Source organism: Squalius cephalus (genome assembly GCF_949319135.1).
Source record: "Squalius cephalus genome assembly, chromosome: 16".
In the NCBI taxonomy this organism is placed as follows: domain Eukaryota; kingdom Metazoa; phylum Chordata; class Actinopteri; order Cypriniformes; family Leuciscidae; genus Squalius; species Squalius cephalus.
The window spans coordinates 17981798-18005213 of NC_137137.1; the positions used below are offsets into that span (position 1 = coordinate 17981798).

General features: G+C 38.3%; 2 protein-coding genes across 6 annotated transcripts in view; one reads left to right on the plus strand and one right to left on the minus strand.

Annotated features, from left to right (window-relative positions):
• Positions 1-376: 376 nt before the first annotated feature.
• LOC307174242 (Rieske domain-containing protein-like) lies at positions 377-4785 on the minus strand. 4 transcript variants are annotated; one of them, XR_013823966.1, is made up of 7 exons: positions 4597-4725; positions 4440-4530; positions 3849-4057; positions 3361-3395; positions 2952-3258; positions 2336-2427; positions 697-890 (listed from the first exon to the last, which is right to left on the minus strand). XR_013823966.1 is itself a non-coding variant. In XM_079897974.1 (5 exons), exons 1-4 carry the CDS (start codon positions 4445-4447, stop codon positions 2977-2979), a joined length of 534 nt encoding a protein of 177 aa, XP_079754100.1. In that variant the 5' UTR covers positions 4448-4776; the 3' UTR covers positions 377-890; positions 2952-2976. The 4 variants fall into 4 exon arrangements, 3 of the variants coding, with proteins under 3 accessions (XP_079754100.1, XP_079754101.1, XP_079754099.1); XM_079897974.1 differs by lacking the exon at positions 2336-2427 and having other exon boundaries at positions 377-890; positions 4440-4776; XM_079897975.1 differs by lacking the exon at positions 697-890 and having other exon boundaries at positions 1973-2404; positions 4440-4785.
• Positions 4786-7614: 2829 nt separating this feature from the next.
• ncs1b (neuronal calcium sensor 1b) overlaps positions 7615-23416 on the plus strand; it is a 43450-nt gene continuing 27648 nt past the window's right edge. Inside the window, exons 1-3 of one of the 2 annotated variants that reach the window (XM_079897038.1) lie at positions 7615-7771; positions 9628-9745; positions 10570-10717. In XM_079897038.1, the coding sequence (XP_079753164.1) occupies positions 10654-10717 (64 nt within the window). In that variant the 5' untranslated portion in view covers positions 7615-7771; positions 9628-9745; positions 10570-10653. Of the gene's footprint in view, positions 7772-9627; positions 9746-10169; positions 10718-23416 lie in introns of those variants that run through there. The other variant, XM_079897037.1, reaches the window with a different exon arrangement.

Below are 23416 nucleotides of genomic sequence, written 5' to 3' on the forward strand. Positions count from 1 at the left end.
TTAAATATAACTCAGATTGTATTTGTCTGAAAGAAGAATGTCATTCGCCTAGGATGACTTGAGGGTGAGTAAATCATGGGCTAATTTTAATTTTTGGGTCAGCTATCCCTTTAAACTGTGTAGATGACCAACATGTTCATTTGAAAATAAAGACAGCCTGGTTTGAAAATGGAAATTTTGTCTTGAAACTTTGTTGGAATCAGCAGATTGTTTTCATAAGTACAGCTGGGAACTGAATGCCATTACTTGGGGCTTTATAGATCAAGACAGATAAGGATTAAGTCAAAGGTTAAAGACTTTACGTACTTTATACATTTGGGCCATGACAAAGAATATTTTGTTATATCGGTTTCATTTAAACATTGAAACAAGATTTTAAAGCAAGATGGTTTATTTAAACAAGACTTTTTTCTTCTCTCTAAACACCCACAAAATTTGCAATATCAAATCCAAAAAAAAAAAAGGAAATTGCAAAGAATGTAAACAAATCACTTCTGAACTATTAACAAATACTAGAATATTGCTTTCAAAATCATCACTTCTCAGGTTAATGAAAGCACACAATTTTATATCTCAACAATGAATTCAAACGCTCATCAAAAGATATTTAAAGCTGTATTTAGGGCATATGGTCTCATTTTAAGGAATGAAGTATCACATTCAATATCAATATATTTTTTAATCTTTTGTGTTCATCTGTACCACTTACAGTATTGCCTTGCATGGTCATTTAGACATTTATCAACAGGTAATTTGTTATGGAAACCTGGTCTTCACAGCAAGCTTCTGCATGAGTGGCAGGAGTAAAAGCTTACAGTCATCCTTGAAGCCTTCGACCCCTGAAGAGTGAAGCCTTAATAGCAGCGGTGTCATTTTACATACGTTACCCCCTGAGGATTGAAGAAAAGTTTGTTTAAACTTGCAGTCTTTGGGTTAAACAAAAAAGTATGCATTTATTTTAAGGTGTGTTTAAGTTGCTATACTCTTAATTTTCCAGGATGTTCTTAAAGCATGAACAAATTAAAAAATATAAGAGTCCTATAATGTGCATCCATTCACTGGGTGAGATTTCCTTTCATCAAACCTGCTTAATAGAAAATAAATTACTTTCTGCTTTTTATCCTATTTTGTAATTTAACTACAGATCTTTTTTTGGTAAATGGTGTTGCTGTGGAATGTTATCTACGCTTAAGCACTCTGCCACCCCCAAGGCTAACTTAACTCCTATTTACACAATTACGAACCCCTTTCTCTCATTCAAACACCCATGTTCACATCCATCATTGGTTCATCATTTTTTCAAGTCACCTTTGACCCCCTGACTCACCCCACCTTTAGTTCACAAACTGTCATCACTAACCCTAACTCAGAAGACAGCACTTACATTGAACCCCCACTAAGACCGCCCTTCTGTTCACAAATCTAAAAATATTAATTAAAGGTACTGAACACAGAATCTAAGCAAGTACTGTTGATATTCTTTATTTATACACTACGTATTTTGGCCCTCTAGCGGGTAAAAAAAAAAAAAAAAACTGCATGCATTTTGCGAAAGAACATTGTTTTGGTTGTGTTTCGGCTCTGTTGTGGATGAATATGGAAATTCAAGAATCATCTGGGCAAAAGTGCAATATTTTATGCTGTTGTTGACTAATTGGGAACACAGGTATTTTTAAATTAATGACGTTACAAAAGTTATCAAGACGATTCTCAGTCTTATATGGCCAAACGTTGCATTTTTTTAAAATATCTGATATTCTGGCCACAGAGAGAGAGATTAAACCCTTACGGAACAAAAATAAATATACTGCAAAATATAATGTGATATATTACATTATACATTTCCATGGGGAAACTAATGCATGTATTTTTCAATATACTGCAATATATGCATTGACCATGCATATTAATACATATCAAATATTTATAAATAAAATATTTATTATAAATGAAGACAAAAATAGCATTACATGTAATATTCACAAAGTTGTATTCTTTATTGTGTATACATTGCACATACATGTTCCCATATAAATGTGAATGTATGTTCACACACACATATATATACACACACATTCATGGAATGAGTTACAACAGTTTTCTAGTTCCCAGCATGCTTTGCTTCTATTTTAAGGGAGAGAAATTGTTAAAATTAAGTGTTATTTGATGTGTTTTGCTCAATGTTAATATAGGGGGAGTTAGTTTTCTGGTATGTCTGAGTTTTTGGGGTTACCATTGTGCTGAAGAGTATAGAGCCTGTGGTTCGGTTGACTTGGTTGAATATCATCAAGACTATAATTATTCTATAGATTATTAAACAATTCTTCACACATACCAGCGAAAATCCCCCTTTGGATACTTTTTAGGTGTCTGTTCCACTAAATGTCTTTTTCTGTCTGTGCACCTATCACCAAACCAAAAGAAAATCTGATGAATAAAAGCCAGGAATTCCATGAGATTGCATACAAGTGATCTGATACAGTGATTTAATGACAATAATTTACTAAATAAATAAACAAAAAAAGATGTACATCATTTAAGCATTTATGAAAATTCTATCAAAACATAAATAAATAAACTGTCCATTACGCAAGAACACTTAAAAAGTACTTGGAAAGCACCAGAGTGCATTGGAAAAACTCCCAGACCAGTTTTAAAAAGGACTTTAAGATCAGAGACTGAATCTGACACCCCTGCTGGAAAGACTGAAAAACTGAACTGTTAGCTGTGTTCTGGGACACTGTAACTAGTTTATAGTTGGTAGACTACCATACCAAGGTGGTCAAGCTGGTTTTTGAAACATGCTGACTGCAGTCTACTTGAGCTAATGAACAGCATAGACCAGCTAGACCAGCTTAAAACAACTTAACTAGATTTTCCAGCAGTGATAGATGAAAACAGTCTCAGCTGAACACATTCAAAGCCTTCTGCTGATCAGAGCAGACACTCACCCATCTCATGTCTCTTCCTGTGAGGTCAATTTGTTTTCTTCCGGCCTTCTTTCAAGATGGTGTCTCTATATTTCTCAGTTTGATAGTAATCAGAGTCAATGGCCCCTGGTGAGTTGTTTAAGGTGAGGAACACGTCTCCATTAGACTCCGTCACTGTGTGGATTCTTTGTTTAATGCCTTTAGAGCACCAAGTTGGTTTCAGAGGCTTCACAGAAGGGTCCACTGCCTGATAGAGACCCTCACCCTCACCTAATGTAATTTTATACTTATGCCATGGGCACACTATGCATGGCCGTCCATCAAAGTCCTTCAGTGGAAAAAGAGAAAATTTAAAGTTGAAGCAGATTTGTGGCATACAGATATAAATAGGAAGAGAAATTGCCTGATGAAAGGCTTTACAACAACCCACCTCTATATCTCCTTCCTGAAGTGGACCTCCAGAGTCTGCAACAAAATAAAAGCATAATGGAAAGCATAAAAGCAATGTAATGTAAACATATGTCTGATAATGTCAAATATTAAAGGGGGTGGGAGGACGCGCATGGCCTTCAATCTGTATAAATTCTGAGTAAATAAAAGAATTAAACACTATTTGAGTATGGTGAGGAAAAGAAAATGATATGGGATTGGAATAACATGTAGGGCGGGACTCGATTTTATCCATCCTGAATTGATTGGATGGTTGTGGTTTGCTATTGCTGTGATCTCATGGGAGTGACAGGTTGTCCCGCCTTCATGCCAGTAAACATGTCATAGCAAGAAGGAAGGGACGTTATTCTGATTAAAGTTTACAAGGGCACAAATGATGCCCTCCAACGATAAATCATTTAAGAAATATAATCCCAAACAAACAATAATTGTCAAAATTTGATTTCATGGTAGCATGCAGAAGCTTACGGTAGCAACGTGCATCAATAGCATAGAAGTCCCCCTGGTGGTACATCACTAGAACATCTCTTCCACCAACTGACTTCAGCACTCGTCTGGCTTGAATTATGTTTTCTTTCTTCCCTATAAAATAAGGTCTGGATGCAGCCGCCACCTCTTCATCAGAGCTCATGTTTTCCCCCCACACTTTTTCTGCACTCTTCGACACATCGTCAGAACTGTACAATAATAATACAATAAGATAAATAAAAAACACACAATAGTGCTATGTGATGAACAATCTTAAATTGCAATCTCTATTCAAGTGAAATAATTGAGAAAATAATGGCAGAACTGTCATTTCGGGGGTGAACTAGTACCAAAAAGTACCGAGAATGGCCAGATCAGGATTCTTTCTCTGGCGCCATAAAGCATTATGGGGTTTTGCAAAGCCACAACTCATCATACATCAGGAATTCTTTTAAATCTATTCTTTATTCATTGGTTCGTGTTTGCGCTGGTGCGTGCATTGACACGTGACTTTGGAGATGCCCAGCTGGTTAAAAGTTGTAATTACGATTTCTACGAGGAGGACGTACAAGTTAAAATTACGGTACTTACGACGACATGGCGCAAATGACGTTTACTCTCTCCAGCGGCCCGATTGTTTACATTTGATGAGATCCTGTGGTAGTTTTAATATCAGTAAACTCTCCTTAACTTTGTCAAATGTGAAAAATCCAATACAGGTAACTTAACGTTAGCCAGATCATCACACATATTGTGCGTAACTGTTTAAGCATCCAGAGACTCCAAACGAGTATTTAAAATTTTATCTCAACATGTGATAATCTACTTTGACATATGTCTCTATTTTTTGCTTGTATAATTTTAAAAACAAGCGATTAGGTAAGTGGAATCCACGAAACGAAACCGTGGATCATTTCCGGTCATATCCAGCTTTTGCGTTTCAAAATAAGAGTTTAGACCATATGAGAGTTTTTTTTTTCTTTCTTTTTTCTAAACGAAGATCTTATACAGTGATTTAAATGATTTATGTAGAAATTATGAAAGACATAATAGATGGTGCTGTAATTTTAAAACGCTTAAATTGATAGCAGTAGTTGACAACATTCTTTTGATCATAATGCTTTCAACAGACTCCATTTCTTTAAAGCTGTATATATATATATATATATATATATATATATATATATATATATATATATATATATATATATATATATATTAAACATTTTGCCTTAACCAGTCATTTTCAAAGTACAAACTGTCTATAGACTATAGTCTCAATTAATATGAGGTAATAAATGCTGCATACGATTGGCATATACAATTTTAAATTGAGTAGCCTATAGTAGGCTATGTCACACCACAGGACATGTCATCTATCCCTGGTATTTCATGTCAACAGCCCGTATAAATAAATAAGTAAAAGCTCAAAACACCGAACAATATTAAACAAAGTGTAACGTAAGACCTTTAGGGGGTGCTGTTGATACGCATTAAAATGCAGTTCAACGACTTCAATTAATATTGAAGTTTACAAAGCTTCTTTCTGTCCAATTATAGTGTTTTATGTTTTCTGAGAAATCCATTTTTATTTATTTTAACAGGCCGACTGTAAGAATAAAATTCGAATTCTAAGGCAACTGGCTTTAGATGGCACATAAAATAAACAATAAATACAAACAGTAAAAAATGCAACACATATAGGCTCGAAATATAGCATATAATGGATATGCAAAGGCCTAGCACATTTTAATAGGGAGAGAATGAATTGAATAGATAGTTTGGGTAAAATTTAAACCTATTAGATTTCAGTCAGAAGATAAAAGTTTAGACTAATGTAAAAAAAAAAAAAAAAAAAAGAAAGCTCAGTAACACAGTGACTTTTTCTAGAATGAATCTCCAACACAGGCCAAAACAGATGTTTACAGTTGGTAATAAATGAACAGTTGCAGCCAGCACTCAAGTTTTCGGAAATTATAAATGTACAAGGGTTTTAAAAAAAAAGGTCATTTATTGTAAGTTAGGGTGGCAATATCCTCTGCCGTGCCTGTTTCCCCAGTAATCATGGGATACATCTGCTCTAATCATTCAAAAACAACAAAACAATAAAACAGTCTTCTTCAAATAGCAGATGGCATAATTTTAAAATGCATTTCATCATTTGACCTGATGCGTTTGGGTATAAACATTTAATATTCATGGAAATTAAGTGCAGTATGTTTTTATTTACATCAGAGAGCAGCAAAAGTGATAAATAAGTTTGCACCCATTCCCTGAAACTGATTATCCATAAAAATAGAAAAATAAAGTACAGGTATACAAATGACAATATTCCATTGTAGACCTCCTATTCTTTTCCATTGAACTGTATTGCTCCACGTAACCATTAGTATACAGTAAATCTAGAATCTGTGTAAAATTAGAATCTGTGGAATACTTAATGGCACAGGCAATCTTGAATAGCAATTAAAAATATAAATGAGGGTGCATTTGTAAATATAACTGCGCAGCTAATTAATGCTTTTGGTTCATGTGAAACTGTGAACTTGCTATAGCCAATAACAAATGGCAAAGGGGCCGGAATCCACACAGTACACATGGCTTGGCAGTTGTAACTTCACAGGCTGCCGTGCAGCCCCTCAGTGTTACTAAATGGCTTTCCTATAAACAGGGAGCCAAAACGTACGTTCATTCTCAAGATGCTACAGTAGGAGGTGTTATGAAATAGCTTTAGCTCATCCATGTTCGGGCATCTGCTGCTACTTTAAAATCATGTAATTAGTATGTTGCTTTGAATTTAAGCCATAATATATAGCATTTTCCACTAATCTGGACAAGTTAGCATTTATAGGGCTCATGTAGTCCTCACACACACACACACACACACACACACACACACACACACACACACACACACACACACACACACACACACACACACACACACACACACACACACACACACACACACAGTTTTTTTCCCAAAATAACCAATTAGATAAAGTCAATATATGTTTTTGTTGTTGCTATGGACTAAATTGACAAGAGTGATGTAGAAGTATTCACTGTGAATCTTACACTGGTGACGTACCTGAGAGAAATCCTATTTTACAGTAAGTGATCTAACTTTCCCCCCACTCTACCCTACCTTTTGTGAAGAATAGTCTATTAGTTTTAGTCATATTGAAAAAAAATGTTCAAAGGAAAAAATGAATGTACATGAATAATAAAAGGTACTTAAAGTCAATCTCAATCTTCATTTGCTTTACATGTTATACACTATAACACAGAATAGTGGTGTAATTTATGCTTATTTTGACACAATAATTCACAACACTTGCTTATGCAAGACTGTATGATATTATAGCCTATTAAACACATGGTACAATAGGTGACAGTCCTCTCTCTCATTATCTGAATATTTTGAAGCCTAATAAGCAAGGCATAGGATGAGACATTTTTGTTCTGTATTAAATAGCAGCTTAACCTGATTTCCTGGTCTGGCTATGTAGGTCTCTCTCTTTTCTTCTTTTTTTATCCAGGTTACAGACGACAGATGGTTCTCAGTAAGAGGTGAGCAGCATTTGCTGGAAAAAAAAAGAAGAAAAAAATTTGTATATATATATATATATATATATATATATATATATATATATATATATATATATATATATATATATATATATATAGGCTACACACTGTAGTATATTATTATTATAGCATTTAAAAGTCCCCTATGAAGAAGTGAAGGTTCTCTACACCAAGAGAAGCACAGGGGTTAATGGAGAGTGGTGAGTTTAGTTTGTCCAGCCTCTGGAGAGTCTGCGGGAAAAGTCCCGTCTGACTAAAGGTAACAAATACTCAGAGAGAGCAGGAGGAAAGCCAAACACACGCTTGACGATCTATGAAGAAGAAACGTCTCGGTAAGTGTCATATGACGTCGACTTTCATTCAAAAAACATTGCGTTTGGTTTCAACAGATAGACACTGGAGAAGGACGACACGTAGCTTGGATGGCAAGATGCCCTTATTCACCGTGCTGGTAGAGTTGTTCGTATGGTTACAAGTCATCTATCAAGTTTAACAGCTAAAAAGTTTAAGCTTTCAGTGAAAGAAAATACAAGGTATCGGTTTATTCAGTCCAGTTATGTTTTAAAGATAACGTTTGTTCACTATACCAGTTGTTGATGTGATAGCGGTCGCTGGAACACCTGTCAAAACGTGTCCCGTAGGCTATTATCGTTTTAATGACTATAAAAGTGTAAACATACATCGTTTCATCAATAAACCTCGGGTTGTTGTTAAGTCAAATCCCAGACTTCAGCATGAGAGCGCCCCTTCCAACAAAATTGCCATGGGCCAAGTAGGCTATTCAGCAAAAATAGGCTAAGTTAACGTTACCTTATTTAGACTATAGGCTATATAGCCTAACTATAAATCACAATGTAGTATGTTCTTCAGACAGTATAATACAGTTTTGTCATTTATTTATTTAGATGTCATTAGAATTGCAGATATTGTGGAAAATATGCCATAGTATAACATTGAAGTAAAATTGTAATGTCACCATGATTGCTTTATTATGTTAAAAAACTGATGTGTCATGAATTTAGGCATGGGCCATGAACACGGAGACACACACCTCTTTTACCTCGAACGTTGCTCATTTTCTTTTTACAAGAGTGAGAGAAGAAAGGGAGAGCTTGTCACACACGTGTGACGTGTCACACACATAATTCACAGCTGGTGATCATACAAAGATGCATTCCCAAAGCGCTTCAGCGCAGCACTTTTGAAAGGATAGACTTGCTAAACCTTTTGCAATGACATTTCCGTTTTTGTATTGCATACATGTTTGTGTAAACCCCATTTATTATCATTAAATTGTATTGTGTATATTGTGTGTGCTATATCGGCGTAAGCCATTGCGTTTTCTATTGGTATGTATCACTAAATGGCCATTACAAACCCATATTGCTTGACAAAAAAAAAAAAGAAAAAAAGAAAAGAAAGAAGACAGCAAGTCATTTCAGCTATGTTGTTTAGTTTTATTATTTCTCCCCGATGTCACAGAAATTAAAGATGCACAATATTTACATGCTTTATAAAGAAATATAGCTATTTATTATTTCACTTTCTCAGTTAATAAGGTGAAGATCTCTTCACCCAGCTACAAGATTGTTCCAGCATTTTATGGGTTGTGCCGGCAGTTATCACACACTGTAAAGAGTTTAAAGTGATTGTAGCAGATGTAAGGAGGTTATTAGCTTTGGTGCTCAGTGTTGCATTGAGACTGTAATGTAATATTTGGTCTCACCACTTGTTTTGGTTGGCATGTGTGAAATTATTTTATGTGAACTATTTCTGTTAGAAATATCTGATTCATGATTGTTTATCACCTCTTAGCTCCCAGAACAAGCAACATTTTATTGTTTTAAACATACTGTAGTTGAATCAGTAACTGAACTCTACAACTCTTAACCAAATATAGAATCCTTCAGACTGCTTCTAACATAATTTGACTAATTCAGTTTGACCCCGGTTTAGGATATCGATGCACTTGCAGTGCTGGCAGAGGAACAGTGCATTGTGCCATCCTTACACAGGCTGAGGGATAAAATCATTCTCATGAAAGTCAAGTGTGAGAGTTATTTGCATGTAGAGTGTGTGGTCAGCGATTTCCCCCTCATCTCTCAGTGGGTCTATCAAGATTGCTGGTCTCATGACACTGTTGTTATCCTCCAATGCAGTCTGACCTTGTTGCTGTTTGTTCCTGCAGTGTTTGGAGGTTTCCCTGGACAACCAGACCTTGGCGAACAAAAGTTGCTGCTTTGAACTACAGAAGGTGTGAGGAAGAACAGGCCTGGAGATAAGCAAACAGCGGTTACTAGGAGAAGGTGAATGTCTTTTGTCTGATAGAGTGCCATCAGCTGACTGAGACACTGAAAAATTGGTTATCTCCAGCTTCCATGTATTGTCTGATGTTGTTAGTGACGGAGGATCTGAGCAGCCCTGTTCACCATATGATTTCGATATAGCTTTTTTGCCATCTTTACAATATTTTCACTCAATAATCACAGCCAGGGTTTAGTAGGATTGTAGATCCTTGTTGGCTTCTACCAGAACGACATCAAAGCGTGAAATGCTAAAAATAAGCAGGAATAAGTTTGTCCTTCTCTTTTAATTTTACTAATTCCCTCATCTCAGCTGCCAAGACAACTAGAGCAAGGGATCTCCTTTAAGAGTCTATCAGAGCTAACAAGACAGGCGTAGGGAGGGAGTAAAAAGAAAAAGAAAAAGAGGAGAGGGAGGGTGGGTGGAGAGCCAGAGAGAACTGGCGCTCAAGTGTGAGTGAGAGAGCAGGCAGAACACAGCGGGCGAGGGTCTCCTGTAACCATTGGCACTTTGATACATTTCAAAGCCTTGCTTTCTCCACTGAAGAATCAGACTGAATACGGTTAGCATCTGAGACTCGTACTCATGATGGCAGCCGAATGAATGGCTTTTTTTTTGGAGGATTGATACTTGTCAGAGGCGGCCGTAATTGAGGATGGATTTTTGAGAGACCTGCTGGGTAAGAGGGATCCTAACAGTGACTTTAGATCTACAACAGCCCACAAAGTCAAAAAAGGAGAGGAAAATTCACAATGGATGGATTTCCTTGGATTTGTTGGCAGTGCTGATCTGTTTTTCACTTTGTTGATGTATTTGGGTCTCTAAGATTCTGCCTTAAGTGGTAAGGAGTTCAGGTATACCTCAGCTCCACGCTGGACCACACAAACTATCTTGAGGAGGTCTGGAGAGCATGGGGAAATCAAACAGCAAGCTCAAACCAGAGGTGGTGGAGGACCTGACCAGGAAGACATACTGTAAGTACTTTCTGATTACACCCTTAAAAATAAAGGCTCCAAAAGTTTTTTTTCTTCTCCCTATAATGATGCCTTTAAAGAACCAATTTGGGTTCCCCAAATAACCTTACTTGGAACTTTTGTTTTTTTTTAGTGTGAAGGTGTTTTAATAATCTGAATAACCTTGTTCCACTAAATAACCTTTTGTGGAATGGAAAAGTTCCGTGGATGTTTAAAGGTGCCGTAGGTGATTCTCTGCAGAAATTGTTTTTTTGTTAAGCTGGTTGAAAGTCTCCTCATATCCTGATAGCAATCACTCTGTTAAGGGGTCTAAATGTATTTTTATGAATATATGTCATCTGTGGAAGGCGTAGGACCATATAATGTTCGTTCAATCGTATCGTTTGGTCAGAACAGTCCTATAGCATGTGTCCCCTGTCGGTCAATGTGTGTTTGCATACCACTGCGCAGGCTGTTTACGCAGACATATGTCAACAGCGCGTTCACATACGCTGTGCAGACAGAGTGAGAATGGCAGGCAAGCAGCAACCACATCCAGACTCTCATCGTGGAACCCCTGGCATGCAGGAAATATTAAAATACTCTGATAAGTTTTGCTAGTTAAAAAACCCAAAAACTTGCTGCATCTAATTCCGTTTTTAAGAAGTTGTTTACGTTTGGTATTGTAGTACTGTTATTCACTTTACTGTAAATTTTTCTCACCGGTGAATGACACATGATGTATTGCAGTAACGTCTACGGTCTTCTGGGCTGTGCTCGTTCATGCTTTCAGGAGGCTGTCCTACTGCACATTTAAGGTTCTTCATGGAACCATAGATGCCAATAAAAACCTAATTTAAAAAAAATGTGTATGTAAAAAAAAAAAAGAAGCTGTTTCATACCTATTTGCATGTTGTTTATTAGTGTTAATTTGTTCTGCATTGTTACCGTGATCTTTATTTTTTTTCAGCTTTTGAGGGAAAAGTCCATGTTGGCTATATTAAAAGTGATTTGTATTTATCTGTTATCCACTTGGGTCCAGCACATGCACTAATTAATAGTGGAGAAAAATGAGCTAAGTTGTTTGAAAACAACATTGTTAAACTGCAATCAAGATCCTGCGGCTGATACCACATATGTTTGATCACAAGAAATCACAATTCTCGTGACATTGCAAATTGTGATTAGCAGATGCCTGGAAGTGGGCCAAATCAGCATGTTTTAAAAGCCCCCCAATTGGGACTCAAGCTTTATGAATATGCAAATTGGTCGGTCTTGAGATATGCAATCAGGCTGGTGGTTGCCCAGAGAGATATCAGAAAGCTTGCTCTCTGCCAGTGAAGCAAATTGTGTTTCCATGGATGCATAGGCTATATATGTAAACACATTGAGTCTTGATTCTAAAACTAGCGCAGTGAAATGACAACAGAATGGACTAAAACAAAGGACACAATTCACTGTTAACACAATTCATTAGTTTGCACAGTTAACAGTTCATTAGTCTTTTTTTGTGGAAATCAATTGTTATTCATCTTATTTCTACGGTGGCCGAGAAAGCTCAACACTGCAACTAAAGAAAATGCATGCAAATAGAAAAAACCACCAGCAAATTAAGACAACATCTTCATCGGTTTGACAACACATGCGCTGCAAATACTCACATAGCAACCAAATACAGAAACGCGCTGCAGATACTCTCAATGCAACTAAAAACAGAAACCCGCTGCAAATAGCACAGCTCAGCGTGCTGCAACTGAAGAAAATGCATGCAAATAGAAAAAAAATAAACACCAGCAAATTAAGAAAACATCTTCATTAGTTTGATAACAAATGCGCTGCAAATACTCACCATGCAACTATATACAGAAACTCGCTGCAAATACTCACAACGCAAACAAGTACAGAAACGCGCTGCAAATACTCACAACATACATATGATCAGGATGTTCAAATAATTAAGATTTTACCATTTATTTATTATTTACAAACTGATGAAGATGTTTTATGAATGTGCTGGTGTTTTTTCTATGTGCATACGTTTTCTTCAGTTGCAGTGCGTTGAGCTCTCTCGGTCACAGTATATTTCTCTTAATTGCTATATGCTGGCATAAAAACCATATCAACCAAATCATACTTTAGCAACTGTTGCCATCCAGAATATTATGAAACAAGTTTTGCTATTTGCTAATCTATGGAAGCTCTCTTTTGCTCTTTGCAAGTTCTTTTGTAATATAAGCATGTGCATGACGTCATCGTATTCACAAGTTCGCGTTTTTGTAGTTTACACAGAGATGCTAATGTTATCGAATGTTATAGTTTTTTTAAAAACTTGCACTTTGAAACCTGTTTTCAGCCCCCCAAAACGCTGTTGTCAGTTGAGAGCACAAAGTGTTTAACATTCCATACTTGGATATTTCGAACACATAACTCCCATTTTTTTTACTACAAAAAGAGTAGTGCAAAAGTATGCAAATTTGGACATACCAGTGTAACCAGTGCACACCTGTATAAGCTTCAATAGAAATTTAAAATGTTACTCAGTATTGATTTACAGAAAAATTAATCTACGTATGTAACATTACTGTTTCAACCCATGATTGGGTCAAATATGGACACTGTTCCAAGACACTGTTAGTAAATACTGTCTGTATTAATAAGCCTAAATGCAGTAAAGTAGGCAGTGCTGGTTTGAAGTCATGCAGATAAAGAATGGGAAGTGACAGCCAATGGCTTCCTAATGATGGTGTGTGCTGTGCATTGGGCTCAGTGGTGGGCGCTACATGGAAAGGCGCTGGGCAGGAAATTGCAGCATGCAGGGAAATGTGCCTCCATGCTGGGATGAACTTCATGCCCCTCGTTTTCTTTCTTTCTTTCTTTCTTTCTTTCTTTCTTTCTTTCTTTCTTTCTTTCTTTCTTTCTTTCTTTCTTTCTTTCTTTCTTTCTTTCTTTCTTTCTTTCTTTCTTGTCATGCTCTGTCCCATTTCTTGTCATGCTCTGTCCCATTTAATTGCCTCTCTGTGAGCATGGAATGGAATACTGTAATTAAGGCCTTATCAGCTCTGCTTTGCAATGAAGGACATTGCATTTCTCCTTCTATCCATGTATCCCTCTTACCTACCCCTCTCTTTCCTTAGCAGTCCCTTATCTTTTGCCTCTTTCTTTTTTTCTTCTCATCCCCATTTGTAACCTTTATCAGTTTCTTCTCCCTTTGTTCCTCCACGTCTTTCAAGTTTCTATGTGCTCGGCTTAAAATTACGTTTTAATCAGAAAGAAGTCTTCAATTGTCTATTTTTAGGATTGCCTTAGCTCTATTGTCTGTGACTACTGTAAGAAGGTGAAGTAAAGCTTGAGAATGGAACATTCAGGCTTTAAATACACTTGTTTTTGCAGTATAGGATGACCAGGAAAGAACGATGTTGATAAAAATGTATCTAAAAAATATATAAAAAAAGGACAGTAATATTGCAACTTATGATTGGCTTATTTACTGCAAATTATGACGGTGCTTGTTAATGGACGCGCACGCTCGGGTTGTTATTCACTGCAATGTCCACACACAGGTTAATATGCTTACATTGTAGATTTATTTTACCGTGACTGCCTGGTATTAATTTCTGGTAAGCAAGAGTCCAACAAACAGTCAATAAATCCACAGTTCCAAGACCTTCACCAGTACAGATTTCCTCTTGCACAGCGTGGCATAGCATAACTTAGCTTGGCATAGCATAATTTAGCATAGCGTAGCGGTCAAAAAACTGTGTGCAGCACCTGTCATCTGAAGGAAGGTTCCCGCCTATATTCAGTAACCAATTACCCAAAGAGAGACCCCTGCTGGACACACACTTAGGCCCTGTCCCAAATGGCGCACTTCATGTGGACTTTCGGTCTTGTGGACTTAAATTGCGCGTGCTCGCTGAGGCTATGAGTCCGTAGGCTGTCCCATTCAGCATTTATTTTATATTACAGAAAATATTATGGTTTTTATGACCTAGATGTACATTTTACCAGTTGTTACCCACAGTTTATACAAACATTATGGTCATTGAGCAGTGGTTGATGTCTCAAACATAATAATGGCGCGTGGAATAATATGATCGCATTATGATTCATTAAATAAATAGAACTGAATGTCAGGGCTTTACTGAGTCATATGTAAACATAGTATGAATATTGAAACCTGTAAATTCATCTGAAACTCATGCATTTTCATTATGTGTTAAAATTGTAATCTTAGTTCAAATGGAACATTATGTATTATTATGTACAACTGTATACATCATCTAAATAAGCATGATGTATCTGTTGTCTAATGCCCAGGTGGCATGCACAATATCAAAATATAGAACTGTAAAATTAGGCTGTGTAGTTGACATGGAGATAAGACGTTGGATCGCAAAAAATTGATTTCTCCTGTCCAACAACAACCAGACCATTATTTCCGGCGTGACGATCGAGTCTGTCCCAAAAATACCTCTTAACGCACCCTCGTGGACTCGTCTGCACTACATGACGTCGCCAAAGTGTGGACTCTGAGGAAGTCCACAAGTCTGGAGTGTGCCATTTGAGACAGGGCCTTACATAACTAAAAAAAAGTTTTTTATTTTTATATTTTAAAAAATTAAAATAAAGACAAAATGGCTCTTACATACCGGCCTCTAATTGGTATGAATCAAACATACCAATTCGCGACACATAACAAAGAGTCACTCATAAATACAAATAGTGAGCACAATAAACACACATGATGCTTATAACAAAACCCCTTAGCCCATAGACTTGTGTAAAAAAACAAAGCTTTCCTACAGGCCTGTCAATAACACTGGTCTTTATATTTGTCCTTGTGTTTATGTGAATCATCATAATAAAACCTGATATAGCCTGGCAGGAGTTCATATGGCGGGGGAACACAGGACCTTTATGTTCCAGAAACTTCCATTTGGAACCATATTTTTTGGCTTTCTTTTTCCTTCCAGTGGAATCTTTCTTTCCCTTTTTTCCTTTTCTTCTTCTCATTCTTCACTTTTACCTTTTTGGGCTTGTGTTACTCATCTTCATCCCGCACTCTCTTGAGTGACTTCTCAAGTTTGATGGAGTGATGATAGCCATTATCCTCTTCCACTTTAGTTGACGGTGATCTTACAAAGTCATTTTATTTATCTTGATATTTCCCATCAGAACTATGGAACTTTTCGCTTTTCTTTATGCTTAAGTTGCTCTTTTTCTATCTCTTGATGCTTCTTCTCTGAAGAGCTTTTGTGTTCGCTTTTGCCGTTCTTTGAATTTTCCTGCTGTTTTGCCACAGAGAAATTGTTAGGAAGATACACATTTTCCTTTTTAAATGGCAACTTCAAGACATAATGATTGTTCTGAAGCTTGGCAGAACTCTCTGCAATCTCCAAAAACCTAATAGCCTCTCTTGACAATCCTTGCTCTTCTGCAGCTCACTCACTGAAGTCATGGTTGTATTGTTTAAACAACATCTCCTCCAATCTACACACAGAACTCCTTTTAACCACTGCAGAACAGTCTTCAGCCTCAAAGCTGCCTGCATGCAAAGGACCATTAATGACCCAACCTAATGCCGTTTTCATAGCATAAGGGCCATCCCCATGGCTGTTTATGACTTCCCAAGGCTCCAACATCTTAGGAGCGTCCACTTAGACAAATTTCCTTTAGACACAATGTTGTCAGAACTTACAGGCATTTGTTTCTGTGTGAGCGTCTGTGGAAGCTGATATAAGATGTTACCATCAATAGCAGACACTTCCAAACCTGAGAGTGCGTATGCTGATACAATTCTTTCCTGTTCCATAGTTTGTAACAGAAACGGAGTTCCTCTACCAGGAAGATTAAGCCGCTGCATAATACTTTCAGTACAAAAAGTCGCAGAACTGCCAGGATCCAGGAACGCATACGTCTGGATTATCTGATCTCCTTCACTGGCCTTGACTTGAACTGGTAAGATAGAAAGCAGACAGCGATCTTTTCCGGCCCCTGTATGACCACATGTTTCGGCAGATCCTAAGAATTTGCATACCTCCGCCTCCTCTGAATTGGCCGTATATCTGTCAACATGAAGCACAGTGGGATGGTGCTGACTAAGTCAGCCGCTTGCCACAATTACGACTCATGTACCCAGCACTTAAGCAACCAAAGCAAAGCTCTTTCTCCTTTAGAAAGTCCATCTTTTCCCTTTGCTTCTTCCTTTTTAATTGTTGACAGTACTCCAATACATGATGCTTAGCACACCACACACATAATGGAATCTCTTTAGAATTGTTTGGTGGCAATTCTGTCCTCATATTCTTAGAGGTTTCCCCAGATTCCACTGGTCCATTAGTGGCAATAGCCTTGGTCTATTAACAGGTCTCGTGATAGTTGGCAAATCCCTAATAATAATAATAATAATAATAATAATTCATTACATTTATATAGCGCTTTTCTAGGTACTCAAAGCGCTTTACATGAAAGGGGGAATCTCCTCAACCACCACCAATGTGTAGCATCCACTTGGATGATGCGACGGCAGCCATATTGCGCCAGAACGCCCACCACACACCAGCTTACTGGTGGAGAGGAGACAGTGATGAAGTCAATCAGTATATGGGGATGATTAGGAGGCCATGATGGACAGAGGCCAAGGGGCAAATTTTGGCCAGGATGCCGGGGTTACACCCCTACTCTTTTTCGAAGGACATCCTGGGATTTTTAACGACCACAGAGAGTCAGGACCTCAGTTTAACGTCTCATCCGAAGGACGTGCTCATTGACAGTGTAGTGTCCCCATCACTACACTGGGGTGTTAGGACCCACACAGACCACAGGGTGAGCGCCCCCTGCTGGCCTCACTAACACCTCTTCCAGCAGCAACCTGGTTTTCTCAGGAGGTCTCCCATCCAGGTACTAACCAGGCTCAGCCCTGCTTAGCTTCAGTGGGCAACCAGTCTTGGGCTACAGGGTGATATGGCTGATATTACCAAAACAAGGGATCCATTAGGATGCCAACCTGTCTTTCAATAAATTCCACAAGATCTTTGAACAAAGCTCTACATTGAGTAGTTTCCAGAATGTCATGTGCGCCTCCACCGCCTAATATTTTTAAATATAATTTATTCCTGTGATTGCAAAGCTGAATTAGCGGCCATACCGATCTTCAGTGTCACATGATCCTTCAGAAATGATTCTAATATGCTGATTTGGTGCTCAAGAAACATTGCTTGTTACTATAAATGTTAAAATCAGTTGTGCTGCTTAATATTTTTCTGGAAAGCGTGATACTTTTTTCAGGATTCTTTGATGGATAGAAAGTTCAATGAATACCATTTATTTGCATTTATTACATTTATTTATTACATTTATTAAATAATTTTTTTAATAGAATTTTTTTTGTAACATAAATGTCTTCACTGTCACTTTTTATCAATTTAATGCATCCTTGATGAATAAAAGTATACATTTTTCTCTTTTTTAATCTTAAACCACAAATGTTTGAATGGTATCATTATGACCGCCGCTAGCGTAGCTAGCGAAAGCGGTCATATAGGGATTGTCAAAGTTTTTTTTTTTTTTTTTTCCCGTCACCTTACTGAATTTTTCGTCAACGATACCAGGGACACCGAAGCACCGGGGAACATGAAATTTGGTGGGCATGTAGCCCCACTAGACTTCTAAGGAAAAATTTCGTTTGGTCCCCGGGGGCCACTCCCCCCCCGCGCTGGGCCCCCCCAAACCCAAAAAAATGCAGTTTTTCCTAAATAACTACCTGAACCGTGGCACCGAGGATGAAGAAATTTTTATGGTATGTTGGTCTACTAGACTTTTACGGAAAAATTTCGTTTGGTCCCCGGGGGCCACTTCCCCCCCCGCGCTGGGGCCCCCGTAAATTTTTCGTCAACGATACCAGGGACACCGAAACACCGGGGAACATGAAATTTGGTGGGCATTTAGCCCCACTAGACTTCTAAGGAAAAATTTCGTTTGGTCCCTGGGGGCCACTCCCCCCCCGCGCTGGGCCCCCCCAAACCCCAAAAAATGCAGTTTTTCCTAAATAACTACCTGAACCGTGGCACCGAGGATGAAGAAATTTTTATGGTATGTTGGTCTACTAGACTTTTACGGAAAAATTTCGTTTGGTCCCCGGTGGCCACTCCCCCAGCCGCTCTGGGGCCCCCGTAAATTTTTCGTCAACGATACCAGGGACACCGAAGCACCGGGGAACATGAAATTTGGTGGGCATGTAGCCCCACTAGACTTCTAAGGAAAAATTTCGTTTGGTCCCCGGGGGCCACTCCCCCCCCCGCGCTGGGCCCCCCCAAACCCAAAAAAATGCAGTTTTTCCTAAATAACTACCTGAACCGTGGCACCGAGGATGAAGAAATTTTTATGGTATGTTGGTCTACTAGACTTTTACGGAAAAATTTCGTTTGGTCCCCGGTGGCCACTCCCCCAGCCGCTCTGGGGCCCCCGTAAATTTTTCGTCAACGATACCAGGGACACCGAAGCACCGGGGAACATGAAATTTGGTGGGCATGTAGCCCCACTAGACTTCTACGGAAAAATTTCGTTTGGTCCCCGGGGGCCACTCCCCCCCCCGCGCTGGGCCCCCCCAAACCCAAAAAAATGCAGTTTTTCCTAAATAACTACCTGAACCGTGGCACCGAGGATGAAGAAATTTTTATGGTATGTTGGTCTACTAGACTTTTACGGAAAAATTTCGTTTGGTCCCCGGGGGCCACTTCCCCCCTGCGCTGGGGCCCCCGTAAATTTTTCGTCAACGATACCAGGGACACCGAAACACCGGGGAACATGAAATTTGGTGGGCATGTAGCCCCACTAGACTTCGACGGAAAAATTTCGTTTGGTCCCCGGGGGCCACTCCCCCCACCCCCCCCCCCCTCGCTGGGCCCTCCCAAACCCAAAAAAATGCAGTTTTTCCTAAATAACTACCTGAACCGTGGCACCGAGGATGAAGAAATTTTTATGGTATGTTGCTCTTAAGGGCCCACATCAACCTAGCCCATAATCACTCATTTGTGATTTGCGCCCCTCCCATAAAAAATAAAAATGCAATATTATTCTGCTTTAATCGCCCCTATCTTCAGTGGAGATGTTCAGAACTGCACCATATTTCATGTGTATGATTAACTTGACATCCTCTGGGGGTATCCTCTGCTAAGTTTCGTAGAATTTCATCCATGGGGGGGTATAAAATAAATTCATTTATGTGCACATTTAGTGACTGTACACTCATCGGCCTGTAGATGGTGCTGTTGAGCGAAGGGTTGCTGGTTTAGGATGATACTGTCACACACACACATGCAGGAATACAAACAAACGCAAGCATGCACACACACTGACATCCACACGCACAGACACACACCCATACACACACATACAAATCCACATGCACAGACACACACACACAAACACACACGCGCACACATGTACGCACACATACATACACGCACAGACACACACACACACACACACACAGACACACACATACACAAACACACACACATACACACACACACACACACATGCACATACTACTACTTTTTTTAGGTATATACATAAACACGCAATACAGCCAAATTACTCCACGTCATTTATTTTTGTGGATTTATTTTCAGTGCAGGCCTGAGCGGCGGTCATATTTTGTACCGCGATGCGGTACATCTAGTTGTTAATGTTTCCACAAAAATTGTAATCAGCAAAAACTGTTTTTAATATTGATAATTATAATAAATGTTTTTTTGAGTAGCAAATCAGCATATAATGATTTCTGAAGGAGCATGTGACCCTGAAGTCTGGAGGAATGATGAAAATTCACCTTTGCCGTCACATTAATAAATAACATTTTTGGTTAAATAAATGCAACCTTGGTGAGGATAAGAGCTTTATTTTTTCACAAAGGCAAAAATAAAGTACGCTCTGAATATTGGAACACTAAACATAATTTGGCTTATCTCTATTTAACTCGCAGTTTAGTCTGAATGTCATTTTAACTAAGAAACCACTAAGCTGGTTTATATTGATTCACCATGATTTATCCATGTAAATCTGGGCTGAATAATAAGCAAATATTGTATGTAAAACATGTTTAAGAAGCTGAAATCATCAGTTCCATACCATTTTTTATTTTTTTTATTTTACACAAATTTAACAGCTGGCCTCGGTCTCTCTCTCTCTTCATTGCCATCCCAGATGTAACCGACTGATTAAATCTACGGTTTCAGCCGTTTCACGTCTGTATTTTGCACATGTTTATGGCAATTAAAGGACAGCTTAACTTGTTTTACAGCTGTGGAGGCTTGCTGCTGCAAGTGTTTATTTCTCATGAGTGGGCTACATGATTGAGTTTTTTTTTCTTTTTTTGCGTGGCGAAGAGCAAAGGGAAGCGTGCATGAATAAAGACTAGATTTTAATGTAGGCAGAAGAATTTTCGTTCTGCCAGGAAGAACTTGATTAGTCAGCTCACTGGCTCGTCTATTCAGTGTTGTAAAACAGATTGGCCATGGAATTTAACAACAAATATGAGGCATATCTCTTCTGTCGGGTTATGTAACATTGGTTGATGGCATTTTCATAGCAATCATTAGATTATTTCATGGAAGACATATCTCTTGGTATTGATCGAATGTAAGCTATTGTAGCAGCTCTATGGAGAACTGTAGCTTCAAAGAACTTGGGCATTAGAGACCTGAATGATTTAATGAAGCAAATTTAAACTAAGGCCTATATCACAGCCATTTCATTGCCAGCTCACATCTCACTGAAGTATTAGGCTCCAGTAGCGCTTTCTTTGGAGAGATCCTTAAGCGCTTAGAGCAGTAGCGCAATAGCCCCATTAAAGATTTGCCCTTTCAGTTAGGAGATTTGCATACAATTGACATTTTAGGTTCCCTTCAGAGTTTTAGTGGCTATATAGTTCAAATTAAAAATGAGTGTGTGAACTCTTAAATGACTAATTTACCAGAACGAACCAAATGAACATTCTATCATCATTTACTCTCATGCCCTCATATGACCTCATATTCCTTCTTCTGTTGAACTCAATACATTTTAAATCATACACGGGTCACTCTTTTCTGTGCAGTAACAATGAAAAAGGACTGGAGTTCTCAAGCTTAAAAAACAAAACAAAACACAAAAGGACCTTAAATCTATCCTAAAAGTATAGTGCAAATAAATGAGTTGTTTCCTATATTCTATGGGGTGTGTTCATACTTGGCAGGTTTGGTTTGATTAAAACGAACTCTGGTTCAATTGCATTTAAGTACATGTTAACGCTTCTATCTGAATCCTGGTGTGGACCAAACAAGCAGACCGAGACCCATATTTTCAGGGGTTCTCAGTCCATTTGTCAAATGTTCTCTGGTGCAGTTTGACTGAAATATGAACACAGCATGGACCAAAGACATCTAAATGACAAAAACGGGATGTGATGTCACAAGATGCAGTGCTAAAAAAGACAGAATGCTCAAGGATCTTCTCATCATTAGAGCAATGTTGCCCATTACAGTTCGGTTCAGGCGTGAGAACCGTGTTTCCTTGCAGTAGATCTTCATTTGTGTGTGTAACAGAGGAATACCTGGTGCAGTTTAGAAAAATACCACCTTATATGTACATGCATATAACAAGTGTATTTTGCACACAGCAATGTTTTGGATGTTCAGAGTAAGTTCAGTTGTAAAATACACATCATAAAAGCTGTCCAATTAGGTTGTGACCTTACCTCTGATCCCTTTTTGTGTGTGTCGAACTACAAGTGTGAGCGAACATACCCTAGGTGTCCTGAAGTCACAAGATTTGTGATTAAGATTTTTTTAACTGCATTAAACTCTTCTTTTAAAAAAACTGGATTCAAAAGAATACTTTCTTTTTAATTCAAATCGAAGAGTTGAAAAATAGTTTTATAATAATTTTGGAACTGGACAGCCCTCCTTCCTCATTCTGTCCTTCCTCATTTGCTTTTATTATATTGAGTGGTCACCTTTTGTGTTCCACTGTAAACCAAGTAAATCAGTAAATCAAACTGGGTTGCAAAGTATTTTCATTGTTTGGGTAAAATGTTCCTTTAATTGCTCACAGTTATTTGTGCTGTGTGCCAGTCATTTCATTCTCCGTCACGCTTTTCTAAATCTCTTTTTCCAAAGCTTGGAAATACAAATGATTTGTGTACCCCCATCAGAACAATCCGCCTCAACAATGAGTTCCTGTGATTTTGCAAGGAGGCACATCACAATATCTGAAAAGATCTTGCCACTGTGTGGTTTCCAAGCAATTAGTGGTCTTAGCACAAAGAGAGTTTGGCTGAAGAAGCAGAAAAAGACATTCATAAAATGGAAGGACGGTTGTTTGAGTGGTTTCGGTATAAAGCAAGAATCCAACATGAGTTCACACAATTTCCACTCAGCAAACCATTTAAAAATGTGTAACGTTTTAGACATGCAAATGTTAATGTTTAATAGTGACACAGGACGGTCTGCACACATTGGCTGTGTCTGAAACCTGAAAAATGTTGACTTCTCAGGCAGAATACTGGTAAGAAGACATCAAGGCAGGTTCGAGACCAATGTTTGCATAACATCCTACTAAAATGCCTCCATCTGGTCGATTTTTCTAAGGGCAGGATTAGATGCATCATTTGTTGACTACAGCAGTCCCAGCAGGATTTCGCCGAGCTTATTTCTAATCATTGCTGCCCAAAATCACAGT